Here is a 20,845-nt window from a genome sequence, read left to right as displayed (position 1 = left end):
ATTTTCGTTGTGGAAATGAATAGGAAATCTGTGCCTCATTGCAAGCCACAATCATCCATTATTACCAGTCAGTGACACAGATCAATTAGGCATTGTATGAAATCTTTTGTGGCATACCCAGAAACCAAATTTAACATTGTCCTTTATTCATTTAATCTAAGTTGTAGGTCACTCTCGGTCACAACGGTTGAAAAGGAAGAAAATCGAGGTTCAACCTCAGCTGACACATGACTTGTAGACAGCTAAAAAACACAGTACTGCAGTTGAGTTGCCAAATAATAATCATTTGCAACACTGATTTGGTTGGGTTTTTTTTACTTCAGTGTGTCCTTGTGTTTAACTAAGGGACATCCTCATCATCCATTACACTGATAAAATGCTGCAAAAAAAGCAGTTTGGAAGTCTGTCACTTTGACTGTGTTTACTTCTGTGGCAGGTGGCCAACCTATGGTAAACAAATCCACTTTGAAACTTCTTTGGCAGTGAGGAAGTATAATTCACTGCTGAGCTTGTCACTGTGAGTGATTGGTGAATAGTTATTGCCATGATCTGTGGTTCTATCTGCCTACAATTAAACAAAGATAAAACAGAAGTAATTGTTTTTGGTACCAAGGACGAACGATTGAAAGTCAGCGCTCAGCTTCAATCGCTGACGTTAAAAACCACAAACCAAGCCAGAAACCAAGGTGTGGTTATGGATTCAGACCTCAACCTGAACCGCCATATCAAGACAATCACAAAACCAGCCTACTATCATCTGAAGAATATCTCAAGGATTAGAGGATTTATGTCTCAACAGGATTTTGGAAAAACTTATCCATGCATTTATCTTCAGTAGACTGGACTACTGTAACGGTGTGTTCACAGGTCTCTGTAAAAAGTCAATCAGAAAGCTGCAGCTGATTCAGAACGCTGCAGCTCGAGTCCTCACTAAGACCAAGAAAGTGGATCACATCACTCCAGTTCTGAGGTCTTTGCACTGGCTTTGCTGTCCAACAAAGAATTGACTTTAAAATCCTGCTGTTGGTTTATAAAGCACTGAATGGTTTAGGGCCAAAATACATCTCTGATCTGCTGCTACCTTATGAACCATCTCGACCCCTTAGGTCGTCTGGGACCGGTCTACTTCCTGTTCCCAGAGTCAGAACTAAACATGGAGAAGCAGCATTCAGTTCTTCCTGCTCCACATATCTCCCCGGCGTCGGCCATCAGACTTCTGGAGCTTGTCCAGAAAGCCGCAGCTCGCCTGGTGTTCAATCGCCCCAAGTTCTCCCACACAACTTCCTTTCTCCGTTCTCTACACTGGCTCCCTGTAAGAGCTCGCATCCAGTTTAAGACTCTGGTGCTAGCCTACAGGGCAGTGAAAGGAACAGCTCCTTCATATCTCCAGGCCACGGTCAAGCCTTACACACCCGCCCGACCACTTCGCTCTGCTGCCTCGGGGCGATCGGTCGCCCCGTCGCTCAGAGGTCCCGGCGGCCGATCGACCCGGTCACGGCTGTTTTCTGTCCTGGCCCCACAATGGTGGAATGAACTTCCCACTGACGTCAGGACAGCGGAGTCGCTGCCCATCTTTCGGCACAGGCTGAAAACCCACCTCTTCAGGAAGTGCTACCCTGAGCCTTCCACTTAGCGCTTATTGTATTCATACTAGCTTGTTGCACTTATTGTATTCGTATTACTTATAGCAACAACTGTTTTTCTTGTTTCTGCACTGTACTTCGGCTCTGAGTTATGCTCTGCTTCATGCTCCTAGATGCTTGTTTGGAAAAGCAAATGTACTTATGACTTCTGGTGACTAGTAGTTCTTTTGATTACCATTGTTGAATGCACTTATTGTAAGTCGCTTTGGATAAAAGCGTCTGCTAAATGACTGTAATGAAAAAATATCTGGAACAAAGTCCCAGAAAGCTGCAGGTCTGCTGAGACCCTCAGCTCCTTCAAATCAGGACGGAAGACTTTTCTGTTTGCTGCTGCCTTCAATTGAACCAGATTCAAGGATATTAATACATTTTTACTACTGTATATTATTTGCTTACACTGCTTTTTAGTGTTTTAATGACTGTTCCTGTTTTTAATGTTTCAATGAATGTTCTTAATTGTTTTTAAATCTCCTTTTCCTTTGCCTTATGTTTTGATGCTTTTAATGGTTTTATGAGCTACACAAATAAACTTGCCTTGAGAAAGCTCTGGATGTGAAAGCTCTGGATCTTTTTTTCTCTTATAGTCTTTTCTACTGATAATCAAATTAGATTTGTCATAGGCTGGCTTATTAAGGGCTTTAAAGGCACTAAAGGATAAGGCTGGTGATGTTTTTTTTTCTGGTAAAAACAACAACCAACAATGTAGTGAGTATTGTCTCTGTATTAAAAGCTGAAATATCTCATTCCTCTGAGCCATAGAGCTCCATTGTTGTTCATGAACTATTAAAAACACTGTTGCACTGGCTGACACGTTCCTCCATCATGATGAACAGCTACACAGTCGCATTTTAAAAGTTCTTCGTATCTCTCTGAAGTGGCTAAGACAAAACACGTAAAAAAAAAGAAAAAAAAGAAGAAAAAAAAAGCAAAACATGAATTAGGATGTGCCATCTGTGATCCTGTGTGTTGATGCACAGACCAGGTCCTTGCACATTGTGGCTGGGAGTCTATCAGTTACACTAATAACCTTGGCAGGCAAACAGTCTGTCAGGTATTGTTTTTTCTACCTGCATACCTTTTCGTCAGTGATGAGATAAAATGTTCAGATGAATGTCAGTATCCATTACTGTGTCCGATCGGTGAAAAAAGATGCCATGAAAATGAGTATCGAGGCAGCAGTTATTCTTTCGAGTTTTCACTTGAGGAATTCAGCTTATGCAGCTCGCAGTGAATGCCATCTGTGTTTAGAGCATAGCTGCAAAAACACCTTCTTGTATCTGCTTATATATCAGCCATTTACATCTTTCTTGACACTCTTTCCCCCTCAGCCACTTCTCTCTACATTTGAGGGTGACAGCCAGCACACAGCAGATGAACGATATACTGACAAAAAGAAGCAATCAGGGCACAGTGGCCACGATGTGCCAAGTGTATACGTTAGGAGGCTCGCTGAAATTGAGATGTCTCTTCCTTATGTGATCTCCCAACGCAAGGCCACTCTTTCACCATCATACCACATGAATCACCTTGACAGCTAACAATGCATAAGACCTCGACGGCCCTGAGAGGAAAAGACTCCAAACTCTGACCGTCCGTTTCTTCCTCATGTGTGTAAACAAACACGCCGCTGATCGCAGAATCGGTGGTCACATCCTTTCTGATTTCCCGGAGAAGGAACTCTGCACCATCTGCTGCTGGATTGTGAGTGCAGGTGGGTGATTTCCCTGTAAATGCTAGTCAGTTGGCTGCAGACCTTTAGCGCACTGCCAGGTCTCAGTGTAGAGGATTTGGCTGAGTTTTAACCTGCATATGTATGCTACTCCGCTGCGAGACTGGACACCATCTGCTGAGCGTCGACTTTCCGTCTGTGTGTGTGTGTGTGTGTGTGTGTGTGTGTGTGTGTGTGTGTGTGTGTGTGCAGTGATGAGACTGTCAATGTGATTATTAGTGGTGGAGTTAGGATTTGCATTGGCTGAAGGATGGTGGTTGAATTCCCTATGGACGTGTGTATTATGGCATTTATATACTTACTATAAATGAGAGGATCTGCTTCCAAATATTCTGTGAATAAACTTTCAGGTTGCTTTAACATTTTATTCTTCTTTTTAAGTAATTCTGAGTATTACAGAACAACGTTGAGGTTGTTTTAGCTTATTAGATGTTAGACAGAGGTATTGCATGTTTTGCTACACTTTGCAAATGATTGTATATGATATGATTTTCTTTCTATATTAAATATGCAAAATGCAGCCTTGGGAGCATTTCTATTGTCTCTCTATACGGCTCACGACATGTCGACAAATAACAACACACACAGAGTGTGCTCAAGTAGATATTACTCCAATAAATCTTTTATAAACAGTTGTTTGATGCTATTTTAATGCTCTGGATATCGAATTAGCACCAAAACTACTAAGGTTGAGCTGGATACTCAGATGAAGTATCCGCCATGGATAATGTACTTTTAACGAGCACGAGTATCACACGATTAAAATGTGTCAATATCCGTACTCGCTTCTGCCATACACAGAGTTCACCACTGCAGCTCTGCTGTCGGCTGCGCCACACACACACACACACACACACACACACACACACACACACACGCACGCACACCGTCGTCACAGGCAGCCACTCTGACCCCCTTTACATCTTGCATTGAAATGCGTCTCTTATCCAGATATATGATTTAACCTGAATAATTTAACTACTGGTATCAATGCGTCCCCAGTGTCCACATTGAGGTCAGATTACGCATAGGCTTGCAGCCAGGCACCGCCAAGAGAAGGGTGTGTAATGCGCAGACACATCAGCCTCAAAACGCTACAGTTTAGGGGGAGAGGACCCTCCAACGTGATTTTACACACAGAGGGATGGGGAGAGGAGACGCTAAGTGCGACAGAGCGGTGGCAGGGATTTTCTCTGGTCACAGCGGCTCCCTGAGGAGGAGAACGTGCCGCAGGAACCAGACGCGAGATACAGCTCACGACTTTCACGGCTCCTACCGGTTACAATATCTAAAGTCAGCCGAGCGCTTTCTACAAAAATACAGTCGCAAGGCTGAATACATATTTCCCATATTGGATCGCCAACACAGGCTTTGTCTGTCAGCATAAATCACCCAGCTGCACACTGCAAGTTGATTTTTTTTTTTTTTTTTTTTTAAAAAACAGAAACTACTTATTCCAAGGGATGTCGTACCTCCAGGTATAGTATAATTCCAGGTAACAATGGGCGAACGTCTTATCAATTTGTTTCCTCAACACCCAATAATGTGCAACAAACACAGCGACGGTTACTTCAGCAACCCGATGAAGGACAACAAAAGGCTTGAGGGTCGCTAAGCAGCCAAGCGGCTTCATCATACCATGAATATGGCAATGAAGCCGATACGCAGTAACTAGCCACGACCGCCAGCGTTAGCGTTGAATTCGGAGTCTGATTGCTTTATGGATTGTGTAGTTAACAGCCCCTTAGACATTCTATTTGGTAGACAAGGTTGTCATTAGCTGGACATGGCTTTTTAATTAGCTCTACCTGGATCACCTATAATATTACTGATACTGAATATAAACAAGAGGGCCCATTCTGCATGTTGACTTCAAATACATTTTCTTGAGAATCCTGTTTTTTAATGCAAGACTTGGCTGTATTGCTACTTTTACTTAAGAAAAAGATCTGAGTGTTATTTCCACCCCTACCATGCTATTATTGTGTGTTTCTAAATGTATTGCATTTTTTATGACGTTAGGTTGTACTGTAGAAACACTGATCACTGAGTCAGTCTGTCTCTTTCCGTCCCACCATCTGCACTTTTTGTCCAGATAACAGCTCAAATTCATATGGATGACATGAACCTTGTAATTAACTCGATAGCTTTGCAGGAGCTCACCGGGAGATTACAGCGATGAATCACGCATGAATCATGCAAACTAATGCACATATTAAATGAACAAGCTCATCGTGGATCCGGTAAAACCCTTAAACAAGACATGAGTAGACCATAGGACCATTATTAGAAGAAGGTGGAGGAAGCCAGTAAACACAGGTCATCAGCAAACCAGCTGAGGCTCTGGATCAACCCTTACCTCCTTCTACAAATGCGCATAATGGCCATATATATAAAAAAAAAAAATACGTCACGTCGGTGGAGAACATCTGAGCAATGCCGATTGAGAGCAGAAGCACAGCAGGTAATGGAGGCCACCCATTCTTAACCTTGGCTCCCCATTACACATCCACTCAGCGGGCTTTTTCAGCGGCTGCATGTACGGGCACAAACACGTATCCGCATGAAAACAGAACTTAAAGCGGATATGTGAGGACTAACGAGTGGATAATGGCTGGCTGCTGATGGGCTGGGTCCATTATTTCTTCCATCATCTGATGTTGGGTGTTTGTATAACTGTCTCGGATAATGGCGGGTGTTTTTTTTTTTATTTTGGACCTTTACTGTGGGTCAAGGTACAGTCTGACCAGCTGAGATGAAACCTCGCTTTGTTTATCATCTCGCATTCTTATGTACAGAATTTCTGTTGCGTCTATCTCGACCATCTCACTGTAATAGCTTGTATTTTTTTGATACTTCCAGCACCTTGGTTAGGATTTAGCCGGGTGGAGCTGTGGTCATCCTGCATTATGGGTCATGTTTTAGCCCATAATGACAGATATTTCACATTACAGTACTAGTATCATATTAAAGAAGATGTCACGGTGTTAGTTTTTTTCCCCACTTATTTCTGTGTGTATGTGAATGAAGGTGTAGCAATTACAAACGTGTGAGAGTAAATCACAGTGAACATGATTTATCATCAATTTCTACACTTTTTTTACATTATCAATTTTTGGTGCCGTTGTTTGTTTTGTCTGGCCAACAGTTCAAAAGCTGAAAATGTTTCATTTATCATCGTATGTGACAAGGAAAAGCAGCAAATCCTCAAATCCTGATTGGAGCACAGAGGAAAACATAATCCAGAAATCTCTAATGTGATAGAAACACAATTGTTTTTTTAAACTGTAGCAGAAAATATCTTCACGTAGGACCACATCACTCCTATGGATTGAAGACATACATTATCAGGGCCTTTATAATAATAATTGATAATGTCAAGCTTTAGATTAAAAGGACAAAAGTGTAAATTAACATTTATCATTTGATATGTTTATTAGACCGAAGTGTGCTTTTCCTTCTTTTTTTTATCACACACAGTAAAGAAAACCAAACTAAACTAAACTACAGCTATGGAGCATGGTTGGTGGAAACTGTAAATATTTATGATTTTTGAATAAATAGGCGCTATATGCCAAACATTTTCTCCTTACAGTGATTGCATAAGTCTATGATTCTTGCCTTCCATAGGCATCGAGACAGCCAGCATAAATATTTATATCTTCTGCTGTAGACTCTGTCAGTCAGAATAGATATTTACGTATATAAAAACGTTGCAGATTGCTGCTCTCTCGCTCGCTTCACTTCACTTGGATTCACAGACCTGACGCTTACATTTCTCATGACATTTCAACATCCTTCCCAGTCCCAGTCAGAACAACTGCAGTGACAATTTTACATTATTAAAATGTCAAAAGATTGAATTAATAGGATATTTCTAAAGCTGACCTGAATGCTTCAAATCTTCAACCGTTGACAATGTTTATTGACATCCAAATCAGTATTTGAATGCATCATTTTATATGGGCTATATGCATTACCCCAAAAATAGCCCAGTAGTAGTAATCTCACATTATTTGTATTAAATTAAATTCTCAGGGAGAAAAAAAAATCCTGAGTGGTACTCCTGGACGCCGCTTTTATGAGTATTTTTCTAATCCTTTGTGGTATTAAAACCGAATTTTACCCCACATGAACACACGAGAACAATCATGCTTCAATAAACTCTCTCCTATAGTGCAAATATAAACAGAAACTTAGTGCAGCAGGCACACCAATGCAAACAGGAGTCCTACTGAAGGTTGTAATCTGCTATGCAGCGTTGACATCGTGAGCGATGGGCCCTGGATGACGGATGTCGAGCCGGACCTCTCGCCACTGTGCGATACGATACCGCTGTCCGCTGAGTAAAAGGAGCATAAATCAACAGAAACTCTGCAGCGTGTGAACCGGCGACCACACAGGTTAATGGTGAGCTAGAGAGCAAAGCGTCTGGGACAACAACGTCTGCACAGTGTGTGCATTTGTTTAACAGGACAGTCGACAGTGAGTGCCACATTAAAACACCGAGGGTCTTTGTTATTGTGTGCAGAGAATCTTTAGTGACTGAAACAGGAGGAACGATTCAAGAGAAGTGGATAATGTGGGTTTTTTTTTAATCCTCTATTTTCTCCTCAAGTAACCTTACAAATTGCAGTCCTCATTACCATTGGAAACATTAATACCTGCTTCCCTGATGGCTCAACCTGCCTAAAATGTTGCTGTTGACCTTTCTAATGGCCAATCAAGAGTGGGTTTAGTTCATATGACTTTGGGTGGATTTTTGCAGGTGAGCGACCTTTAAAAATGGAAACGAGAAGAAAAAAAAAAACAAACGGACTCTGCAAAAAGCGCTTGACACTTTAAATACCGGTGTGGAGTTTTAAAATGTCCGAATGTTTAGGTCGTCTGAGATGAAAGGCTCTGGAGCATTATATTGCACGTGGGGCTACGTATTATTGTCAGCAGTGTAGTGGGTTTTTCCATTTCTGCGGAACAAAGAATAGTGCTTTATAATAATGCTACAGACTGTCATATATGCACCTACTGATCCCACTGTTCTGATTTCATAAAGAAAGATATTTCTACTCAGAATGTATGGATCTGTTGGTGTCTTCTTGACTATGACAGTTTTCCTCAAATTTGATTTTAAAATATTACAATATGTAGCCTTGCTAACAGTATAGCAAAAATATCACAATATATTGAATCGTAACCCCTGTATCGACATGATACGTATCAAATTGCCAGATTATTGCCAATAATTATCAGTGACATTGACATATGGGCGAGATTTGAGCTTTCCTGGTATTCCATTTACACATAACAACCAGTCAGTGTAAAAACAAAACTAAATCAAAACTTATCAAACATTCAATTTAGGACGCAACTCAAAGGAAGCAGTACTTTAGAAATAAATATTGTGCTGCTGCAGTGACTTCATCTGTATTGCTAAATATATATATATATATATATATATATATGTTTGTAGACCTGGCATAGTTTCCTGAGAGGAGATTTCAACTCTCAGCTTACTAGTTCACGCTGGGTGACAGACCTCAAAACAGCATGGAATTAGTGTAAAACCCCCCCTGTTAACATGTTTTGCCTATAGCTAAACTTAATCTTATGATTTGTGAAAAGCTGTTTTTAATCCTGTTGAACTTTTCGCTAAAAGTCACCCTCTGTGAAAAGGTAACGGGCTCAGATGGGGTTCCCATGTGACGAGATTTTCTTGGATAAATGTGGAAAAGGGACCAATATGTTTTCTCTAGGGGACTGTCTGGACACGTTGTACCCTGTCAGCCACTAACGTTAATTAATTATGACAGATATGAAAAAAGACTTAATGGCATGGTTTCCTCTATTTCTGCCCTCCAATCTTCACCTATGGCTTTCACACCTCATTTCCACATCCAGTCACCGTAGCCGTATATAAGCAATACATCATGTTCCCGCTGCACCGGCTCCTTATGTAAGTGTTCTTCTGACGCAAATTGAATAACGTCCTTCTTTTTTTTTTTTTACCTTTAGTTTTTTTTTTTTTACAGATTGCAACGACTGCGTCTGTCATGTTTGTGTTTGGGCCTGGGATTCTACATATGTATGTACATACAAATATGCATGGCCATATGCTATGTTTAAACAATCGTGTATCACTGAACAAGCCACTCAGTGAAGTCATAAAGTGTGTTATTGCCCATTAACTTCTGCTTCTTGTCTCAGCTTGAATAACAACGTACAACATCTATGGGAGCAGTTTCTCTCAGTACTGTAATAGATTTTTTTAAAAACGTCATTCACAGAAAGGTGGCCTTCCCTCCTCATCCCTCCATCCTGCTTCTCTCACAATATTGCAAATAATCAAACAATTTTGCTGTGATTCAATTGCAATCGGTGCTAGGCTATGCTAATATTGTAGCTGCCCCATCAACACTCAAAATAACGTCATATATGCATGAATACGGCAGCAGCGTTAATGTTTGTACTGTAGACAGTCTATGATTTTACACACATACATTCATACACACACACAGTTTTCGTCCAGTCTTCACACAAATATGAGGTAGTATTGAGCTCACGGTGCAGTTAACATATTTTTTTCCTCCATTTCTGATTCAACTATGTCAGGGCGTCAGCGACAACAGGAGGATCTGAGTGCTGATAGGCTTTCGCAACACAGCGTGACTATTACATAATTAGAAATAATATCAGACGTGTTTTCAATAAATGACCACGTGTGACCGTGAACACACTTCAGTCAAGTTAAAACTGCTAATAATGTATCCCGAATAGATTCATGTTGGTCCATTAACTGTTAACGCGTCACAAATAGCAACCGTTTATTACGCTTCTTTTCTTCCAAACAGAGAAACATACTGTGAGAGACGGAGAGAACGTGAACGATAAAGGGAGAGAAAGCAAGAGGGGAGGAGATCGAGAGGAGGGCCCGCCTCTCCCCGTCACAGTAAAGAGGATAATTGGTGGCTGACCCTCCGACGTCCATCATCCTCTACTGAATAGCGGGGTGTAACTAACACTGTTCCAGAGCATCACGTGCACATTCAAGCTTCAACGTACTCTGCCCGTGACACTCCAAACACACACCCACACACACACACACACATTCTCATACACACACACACATTAAAACCTGTAACCTTGCATGCCGAGTCTTATTTGTATGAGTGGTACCCACTCAGTGGAGTCGTCACTCACTAATGTGTGTAATTAGGGCTCTTTGATCAGGCTGGATGAGCACTCAATAAGTACACCGGGTAGGGATAAAAGTGGTGTTTGAGGCCGTTTGTTTTGTGTGTGTGTGTGTGTGTGTGTGTGTGTGTGTGTGTGTGTGTGTGTGTGTGTGTGTGTGATGAGTGAATGAGTGGGTCCATGCATGCTTTTACTGATGTTTTTATTTTCCTAATACATGCTCCTCAGATCAGAAAGTTAACCGGTCAGAACAAGGAAAATATAGAGTTCCTCGATGTTAATAAACAGTGACTGGTGGCAGGGTTTAATAATATCAAGGAATTACCCAAACACGTGCAAATCTCACACCGCGCCCAACGAATACTGTGTGTTTGGATGGAATATGTAGTGCCGCAATCAGCAAAAATTTGACATGAGATACATTTAAGTTCTGAAAAGACAACTGAAAACAGTCATCGCAATCCAACTTGTGTTTCTGTGTCTTTCTATTTGCATAACTGGTCAAATAAGGACATGGTATTACATCAGGGGTTTTTGTCGTATGTACACTTTGGGTGTTGGCATCAAACAGCAAGAAGTTCACTGTACACCAACCATGTTGCACCAATGTTCCACAATCCTCCATCACGCAAAGCAGCCAAACGATGACAGGTTTGCGTCACGGGCATTAGTCAGATGGAAAAACTTGTGCTACAACTATTATTCCGCTCGCATAAACCCAAACCTAAACTTAACCACCTCGGCTGACTCCTCACAGTGTGGCCCGACTCTAATGGAAGAAAAGTACTTGCTGCACAAAAAAATCCTCCAGATGACAGCATGCACTAATTTGCATTTGGGCAGATCTGATGAAGCATCAGTTGTGGATGAGAAATCCAGTAAATCGCTGAAACTGCTTGGATTTACAATCACACTGTAGCAAGTGCAGTGGAAGTCAAATCATTAGTTCTCTAAGATTTAAAGCAAAACAATATGCTACATCTGATACCTACTGAATTTCAACACTCTTTTACTCTTGCACTAGCGTCAACAGTTCCTAATGGGCATCATATACTGTATACAAAATAAATACTACAGAGAGCTCATATGACAGTGAATTCCATGTTTTGCATAGGTATGTTATTTTATAACGTGTTTATCAAGCTAACAGCATGGCAAATTTGGCATTGTCCTGATATTACCAAATATTTGCAAAAATCATCCCTCAGCTATATTTTTTTGATTAGCTAGCATGCTAGCACGGTAAGCTAAGATAGTAGCAAAAGAAAACACTACATGTTAGACTTTAGCATTGTCATTTTGAGCATTATTAGCATGCTGGCATTAGCATTTAGCTTAAAGCAACACTGTGCCAAAGTGCAGCTTCACAGAGCTGCTAGCATGGCTGTAGACTCTTAGTCTTGTTCACGTGCAAACAAAAAAACAAAACCGACTTTGACACATGCTAGTCCTCAGACCAGTAAAACGAAAATAACTCAATTAAAATCCTACCTGGACGCACAGGAATCTATAACTCACGTTCCATTGTTCCCTCTGGATTGTTCTCCAGACTTTGGCCGGAGAATCGGAGCAGCGATTGTGACGAAAAGAGAGCTGGTATCTCCCTTAGAGATAGGGTGAGAAGTTCGGTCGTCCGTGAGGGACTCGGAGTAGAGCCGCTGCTCCTTTGCGTGGAAAGGAGCCAGTTGAGGTGGTTCGGACATCTGGTGAGGATGCCACCTCGGCGCCTCCCTAGGGAGGTGTTCCAGGCACGACCAGCTGGGAGGAGACCCCGAGGGAGGCCCAGGACCAGGTGGAGGGACTATATCTCCAAACTGGTCCTGGGAGCGCCTCGGGATCCCCCAGTCAGAGCTGAGCTGATGTGGCACCGGGAAAGGGAAGTTTGGGGTCCACCTGCTGGAGCTGTTGCCCTCGATCCCGGACAAGCGGTTGAAGATGAGATGAGATGAGAGATAATCTATAACTGTGTCGGAATTACAAGGCCACAACAAGGTTTAGAAAAGAGACACAGAACAATATAATTTGACAGAATGAGGAACGTACTCTTTATAGAGCCTTACCAGTGGGGCTAAACATGTTGTAGGTTTAAGGCTAGGCCATAGTTTTACTTTTAGTACATACTGCAGCTGCCCTTAAATATGATGTACTGTTGAATGTGGTATGCATTTGATAGGGACATAATATGTTATCATAACATTGCACATTGAACTTTGACCCTCTTGCTCATATATTTATAAGGATTGTAGGTCAAAATGAAAAGTATACTGGCATGCATACTGCAAACTGTGACCTGTCCAGTAGGACATTCTGGTATTTTTGGCATACTTGACATATGTATTGGAACATACTAAATATTTTTCTGGTATACTAAATAGTATATGTACAGGAACACAGTTATTTTTTGTACAAGAGAAGAATTAAGCTTATTAGGGAAATTGTTGGATCAGGTTTTATAGGGGGGGTTAACATCTGTGGTTGTCAACTCCTCCATGCAAAAGAAAGCTTAGTACGGATTCACTTCTGTACAATAAACATATGTTCAACATGCCGTGTTACCTTCGTTAATAAGCTCTTTGCAGTTTCACTTGTTGAATGAGCTTTGTTTTAAGCCTGTTCATGTGACACTTTTGAGGCAACAAGGTGTTGAAATTGCCTCGATTTTCCACTGACTTTGTCATTGACTGGCAGTCAGGCATAACATTAACAAATCTGCATTCAGCGTCTCCCACTTTAGCATTTAGGCTCAGTTAAATCTGGTAGAACTGACTTTAACAATAGAATTTCCTTATGCATTCCTTAACAGGGACTTAACATTCAGTCCGGTCTTCTTGTGCTTGTGCCTATATGACAAAGTCCCAGCAGGCTTAGATAATTATTAGACCGATAATTGAACAGACTAGCGAGGCTATTATTGCTGCTAATGGTTCCAGAGCCGTCTCACATCTCTTAAATCACACAGGAGTAATGAGTCATTTTTGACAGTTGGGTTACCTCCAAACACCTTGACGTTCATTATTAGAAGATGACTCACAAATGCCTAAAATGGAAAGTGTGAAGAATTTCGAATGGTGAAAACTGATGCTCTTATTAGTGATGCTCAGTGGGTTAGTCAGGCCACTGAAAGGACACAGCGGAGGGATTCAGCCACTTAAGACGTTTTCAAACAGATTCAAAAGGTGGAACAAAAAAGGATAACTTTTAAATGGATGTCTATTTTCGTTTAGTGGTAGCAGATAACTCTTAACTGTAGGCAAAAGTTGAATCACTTTACCGTGAGTACAAGTCTCATGTTGCCTTCTGGGTAACACTTCACTTCAACCGCCCCAATTTAATTATATTTACTAAATTGTTAATGACTAGCTGTAATGTCGCTGTAAACAGACATAAAGACAATTGTTTAGTGTATTTGTTTAATACATTAATAAAATGTAACTTGTGAAGCATCCTGCCTGGTGGGAGGGGTTGTACTTGTTGACAGTAAAATTAATAAACTACAAAATGAGCTCGCCTCAGTTTACAACTACATTATAGTGTGACATTAAGCGTTGCAATAATTCTTTGTTTGTAGCCTTCTTAATGGGTTAACTACAGTAAACATAGAAATGAAGTAACAAATTAGGCAAACGCACCAAAGCAGGGACAGCTGAGATAAGAGCAATACTGTCTCCATCTGCTGTAGGACAGTAAGTAGTGCAGTTTTCTACAGGTGAATTTAAACAGACAGTCTAATAGTATTTCATTTTAACAGGAGCAAGAACATGACAAAATAAGATGTCCAGTCTTTAAAAGCATCTGTGGGACGCTGTGAGACAATGTGTACTCAGGCATTGGTACGCAGAGTGCTAGTATGATTTCATGTTCAAGTCACAGAGATGGAATACAAAGTGGGGATCTGAATAATAATAAAATAATTAGGACAACGCAAATAGGAAGTCATTCACGGGACAGACAATCCTCTTATTGCCTGAAGCCTGTGGAAGGTTAAAATAACCTTGGACATCATTTTTGTCTTATTTTTTTTTTAAATATGGCCAAAAAAATGAACTAAAATGATCAACAGAAGTTACAGTTTATATGTTTTTGAGAACCATTGCTGACTCTAATTAACAAATTACTGACGACAGTCTCCGTTTTATCCTCATCTGGCAGCTGCAATATGTGGGAAAATTTTAATGAATCTTTTTCATAAACAAATCTGACCCACAAGGTTTGTTACCTCTTTGAAAAGCATCACTTGTTCTACAACTTATATGTCCCAGAGTGTTTGTCTGCATCCTCTGACATTGAGAGTGATCATTTGTTACTTTTCCCATCTTTGTTTTAGATGCAAGGTGTTTTTGACTCCAATTAACAGAAATTTCCTTTTGGAGACAGCAAAAAAAATGCCACAAAAGCAACTCCAATGAACACTTTGATTTCAAAATAGGTTATTCACTCTTTGAAGACATCTACCTGGGCTGAACTTGGTGTCCACTGTGGTGTAATTGTGAGTGATAAACATCACTGATTAATGTGTCACATGCATGCATCAAGTCTCAGTATAAAGAACATGTCTGGTATGGATTAAACACTTTTCTCCTGTTATTTCTGCTGTCTTATTCACTCATCCATTCAAGCACCCAACTCTAAATAAGTGCAGCATTATTTAATACTTTTAATATATTTTATTGAAGAGGGTGACAGAGATAGAAAACATAGCAGAAATGCAGCTACATACTGTATTGAAAGGTCTCCTTTACTCAGTTCTCACTGTGTATCTCTATAGTTTTCACTCCCTTAGTCGGGATTTGCTCCTACCATTAAACTACCTTATTATTTCCTTCAACCTGCAATACCAAGGAATGAGGTGTGTGAGGTTTACCCCATTAAGACAAACAGGGTGGAGTGACGTGTCAAGAGTGTATTAAATGATGTTCACATACTGTACATCCCTGTGACTCGCTGTGTCGTCCGTTTGGCTTAGCAGTTGTCATGTTAATCTAAATAGCGTTAGATACTACGATCATTTTTTAATCATTTCAGTCAAATTTAGCTTTGCTTCGGTCATGATTATCATAGTGAGATGCTCCAGATGTTTACTCCTCTTCCTTGGTCTTCTTGGCCAGAGACTGCAAGACAGCGAAGAAGGTCTCTGTTGTCTCAGTCTCCTCCAGTTTAGACTTGGCACAGAAGAAAGGAGGGTTGTAGTCCATGGGGTTTGTGTTGCCCAAGACCCAGTTGAAGGTGCTGAAATGTAAACAAAAGTTTACTTTTTGAGAATCTTTACTGACTGTGGTTCAGGGCCAGAAATAAATCATGCCGAGACTGAATTCTCCTAGATTAAACATTTGTTGACATTTGAGAATTGGTTGATGAAAATCATTTGGGTTTTTTTCTTTGTTGTACAGTTTGGCTAAGGGTAAAACCTTTTTGTTAGAATATTTAAAAGAATATTTCACCCAGTGAAAACATCATATACCTTTAGTGAAGAGCTGGGAAATGCTTATACAGAATACAGATTCTAAATAATAACCATTTTTAATTTGACTATTAGCTCCCCCATCTTATCTTCAAACCCATTTTATTTAGCTTTTTGATAATCGTCATGAAGACATGATTGTCGTATTTATTAGTTCTCTGACCTATATGTCTGTTTTCTTTTTAGAGTGTTATCTCTCTGTAAAGCACTTTTGTCAATATTCTTATAACTTGTATTTCATATTGTACTACAATAATAAGACAGTGTACATGATACTGATAGTTTGAAATAATATGATTTCTCCACACTTAAAGCTACTAAAGAAGACGAGTTAAGGGTTAACTGAGTGTTGACAGATACATATGAACAGTAGCATTGTTTGAATGGTGGTGTTGGTTATTTGGCTGTTTCTGTGCTCCTGTGGTTTTGTCAACTCAGGTTCTCACCTGACTGTGACCCATCCAGATGCTGGAGTGTAGGAAGTCAAGGTCAGAGGGATGCAGCCAATCTCAGTGAAGACAGAAGAATAGTAGCCTGATGACATGAAGCATAAGTCACATGTGAGGGTCTAACAATAAACAGCACAAAGCAGTCACCATTTTTAGGAATACCGTCTTCCTTAGTTGCACAACATGCTTGACACAAAGAAAACATCCCATCGCAGCATTTCAACCATTGGGTTACAGATATTACAAAAAAACATTTTACTTGGTTGGTATTTTGCCATGGAAATAGTTTTGGTTGTATTTTCATTGGTTTTCTTAGATGTGTATGTACTATGTATTCAAAGGTAGAGGTAGTTTGTCACAGTATTTATTACTTTCATTATGTTCCATATCTCAGCCCAGCACCTTCAAAAGTATCTTTCAACATGTCCGCAGCCACTGCAACCACATCTCATTTTAACACATGTTGGGAAAAAAAAGAATAAAATTGTAGTTTAATGGGCAGCTGTCCCTGTGACCACACACATCATCTCAACGCCAGTCCTAACTGTATCGCAAAAGTTGTCTTATTTATGTTGTGTCTTCTTATCTGGTTAGCCAGCCGCCAGGAATCACCTGCGATGTGTTCAGAAGGCATGTGACGCTGGTTCAGGTTAAGATAAGGGGGGAAAGGCTAATTTAAGACTACAGAGTGCTGTGTAACACAAGTCTCTCAACTGAACACAGGGAAAATGTATATGCTCCAATTTCATGTCAAATTAAACTATAAAAAAAGTACTTTTAATGAATCAACATTCAGGCCAGATTGAGTGAGTGTAAATACCAGAGCTTGGCGGGAAATATTATTTGTTCTTCTACATTCTGTCGGAATCAAGTTGTCGGCCACAGTCACAGCCTTTCATCATAGCACCAGAATCCGGTCGATCACTTACATGGTGCACTGTAGCAAGAGCTATCGTCCATTCAGACCGTGTCAAAATAAAACCAGATTTCTTTGTTTAAAATACAATGTTGCCTCTTACCGTTCTGTGGCAGTTCTCCATACCAGGTGTTGACCAGAGCACCCATTCCCCAGAAGGAAGAGGAGCCCATGAAAACCTGACCCATCAGTTTGGCGTCAGAGGGAACGCGCATGGGATGGAAGGTGGTATCCAGTGCTTTCTTCTTGCACGATAATTTGCTCCAGTCAATCTCATAGTAGACTTTCTGAAAGAACAAAAAGACTATGAATGCTGTCTGAGCCGACTCTGAAAATACTTATTTGTGGACAGTACTAGTTTGTTATTATTTATTGTCCATTTTAAAAGGGCTGATTTTTAAGTGTCTTTAATGACCTGCAGGGGGCGACTCTTCTGGTTGCAAAAAGAAGTCCGTTTGTATGGAAGTCTACAAGAAAACGACCCTACTTCTCTCTTGATTTATTACCTCAGTAAATATTGTAAACATGAGTTTATCTCAATAGCTAGTTTCAAGTCTTCTTCAATACATGATGTTCATTTAGTAAAGTATGGTCCCATTTAGAGTAAAATAAACCATAAAGCAGGGTATGATTCCACAATCCTAATATGGTTACTTCCGTTCATTGGTTTAAAAAACAACATGGCGACGGCCGTAATCCAAGATGGCAACGGCCGTAATCCAAGATGGCGACAGAACTCAAATCGACAAACTCAGAACAAGCAATTTAAATAAGTAGCCTTGACTTCTTGTACTTGGCAAATATTTAGAAGACGCATTGATTAGTAAAGGGTAATGCCCTTTGAGATGTCCATCATCAGTTATTATGGACTTCACTTCATAAATTCTGAACATAGCTTTGTAGAGCCATTATTTACAGTCACGGGGCATTGACAGTATTGCAAATGGAGTGATTAGTTATGCTGATGCTGCAGGAAAAGGGAATATAAGGACATAGTATAGAGACATTCTTGGTTCACCAATTCATCTGCTACAGTACCAATTAGGTCATGGTAACGGATAATCTGTCATTTGCATGAGAGTCTCACAGCGAAGGTGGAAAGCCCACTCAGTATGCACTGTATGTAGATTAAAACAAATCCCGAAAAGTAGTGGTAGAGACAATTCACCCAGGGTTACATACCTGATTGAAAACCATCAGATTGTCCATTGAAGAGGTCTGATTGCCGACAAGCTGGTAGTTTCTAACCCGCATCCTCTGACCAATAGCATCGTAGCTTACTGTTCCTGTGGACATATAGACTCCGTTGGCATCCATCTGAAAAAGAAACAGGAGCAGAAAGTGACGTGGGTTAATCCGGGAGATTACATGTGAGCAACGGTAAATGTCTGCAGCGTGTATGAGCAGACTGACCAGACTGAAGCCTCCACTCATCAGCTCTGGAGCACCTGTGGAAGAAGAAATCAAAGTGTTAAAGAAGTCAGTTCTCTTAATGATCTGAGATCATTCAAAGCATGCTGAGTAAATAAGCTCTGTGTTGGCAGAGCAAATACTTTAACAACCTGCCTTGTCTCTGTCATTTAATGTGAAATGCTGGTAAAACACAAAACAAAAATAATTTTAGGTTACCCAAAATTCCAGTTTCAGACACATAAAAAGTAGTTCCATCAACACAGTCATAATGCATTTTAATGTCTTGTCAAACTAAATAAACTGATATAAATGAAAGAAATCATGTGTAATATAGATGTTCATTTTTCCAATTCAACTGCAAAGAAATCAAATGAAGTCATTCACAAATTTAAAAGAATTACAATAAGAACATTCACAGTGAATCTCTAGCTGTTGATCATGTTTTTCAGTATTGTTAAAGAGAGGCAAATACCATGACACCTATCCACGTATGAATTTTTCATGCCATCTTTTTCTTTGATGCTCTTACAGACACTTGGATTTTTTTTTCTTTCTATCATGTGCAAAAGGACACCGACAGGGGTGTCCATACTCACCACAGGGTTTTGGTGCCTGGGCGACAGCAGCAGTCAGCGCCAGGCTGAGGCAGGACAGCACACTGATGAAGTTCATGTTGAGAAGCTTTCGGATCCAGACGGGATGAACCTGCGAGCGCTATGGTCTTAAGGGACGACACACACACACCTCCATATATATACTGTACCTGCTCACAGTTGGTCATTCTCACGCCGTGTGGTTCAACCCCCTCTGCATTGGTTTTTTTCTGACCCTAAAACCCCCACGAGGGAAAATATGATCAACTATAAACAGCTCTTGGCGTGACACATTTACCATTGATAAGATTAGCCAATGCATCACATGCTTGTTTTTTTTATGTTCAAGCACCAAGCTCATCAGATATTATGGAGATATTATATCCGAGGGCCTTGTTAGATGTTGTGCCTTGTAATTATGACTCTAAATTTGACATTGCCATTATTACTTTTGGTCAAAAGCTATATCATATTCCATATAATACATTGTTTTTACAAAAATACAGTACAATAAAGGCAATACTGACTGTTCACATATATACACTAAATGAGTTTGACTGTATACATGTATGCACAAAATTAATCCCTAAACTTTGATTTATTTATTTCACTTCTTCAAGGTCTGTGTTATCCACGCTGGGAAATTCAGTGCCATGTTAGCACATTTAGCTGCAGTTCAAATCGTCCAGATAACGGTGTAAATAACAGGTGTAAATAATCCCATGATTTACTAAATCCACCTGCTATTTTTCCCCAGACCTCAAAGCTACATTTACCTTAAAATACCAGCGATTGCTACAAAGCATGCCTCCTCACTTTTATGTTGCATCATCTGATTGATAAATATACCTTTTTGTCTCGTCTTATTTGTTAGCGAGTCTTGTATCGTGTCTTTGTATAGCTAACTGCAAAATATCTTCAATCGTAGAACTAATAAAGCATCCCGTTGGTTAAGAGCGGATCGTTGAACAGTATTCATAAAGAGATACAGACCTAAAGTATGTGTTACATTAAAGTATTTCTTCCGATCCAGAGCCTCTGTCCACAGATTGAAATATGTCTGCAGATTAGCCCTGATCATGTGAAAGTTGTTAAGATGTAGTAAAATAAAAATTGAGTCATAGTCAGGTGCACCAGCCTTATCTAGAGGTTCAGAAAGTCACTCAGATACAACTAACCTCCACCTCAGTTAAGAATTATTGATAAGTGATAATGGAAATTATATTGAATATAACAATGGGTCTACAAACAATGCATTCATATGAATCTTTATTAAGATTTACAGAATTTCTCAGAATCCAGATTCTGTCATGTTCACTTTAACTTAAATATAGACTAAATGAAATGATCTAGTTGTAGTTGATGTCTGGTGATTGTAGAATGCAGTTTTTCCAGATAAATGCGCATGGAAAATAGAGTGATATTTCCTGTCACATACGACAGATGACATATC

The 20,845-nt window shown here is 40.1% G+C and overlaps 1 protein-coding gene across 1 annotated transcript; it reads right to left on the bottom strand.

The window, feature by feature from the left end:
• Window positions 1–15,193: 15,193 nt before the first annotated feature.
• On the bottom strand, window positions 15,194–19,530 carry LOC137884913 (ependymin-like). The gene is made up of 6 exons (XM_068727006.1): window positions 19,396–19,530; window positions 18,800–18,834; window positions 18,569–18,703; window positions 17,490–17,673; window positions 16,468–16,555; window positions 15,194–15,789 (listed from the first exon to the last, which is right to left on the bottom strand). The coding sequence occupies exons 1-6, from the start codon at window positions 19,469–19,471 to the stop codon at window positions 15,639–15,641; spliced, it is 669 nt and encodes a 222-aa protein (XP_068583107.1). The 5' UTR covers window positions 19,472–19,530; the 3' UTR covers window positions 15,194–15,638.
• Window positions 19,531–20,845: the final 1,315 nt, after the last annotated feature.

Source organism: Cebidichthys violaceus, unplaced genomic scaffold, assembly GCF_023349555.1.
Source record: "Cebidichthys violaceus isolate CVI_PGR_0920_01 unplaced genomic scaffold, fCebVio1.0.p SCAF_4, whole genome shotgun sequence".
NCBI classification, from domain to species: domain Eukaryota; kingdom Metazoa; phylum Chordata; class Actinopteri; order Perciformes; family Stichaeidae; genus Cebidichthys; species Cebidichthys violaceus.
This window is presented reverse-complemented; position numbering and strand designations above follow the sequence as displayed.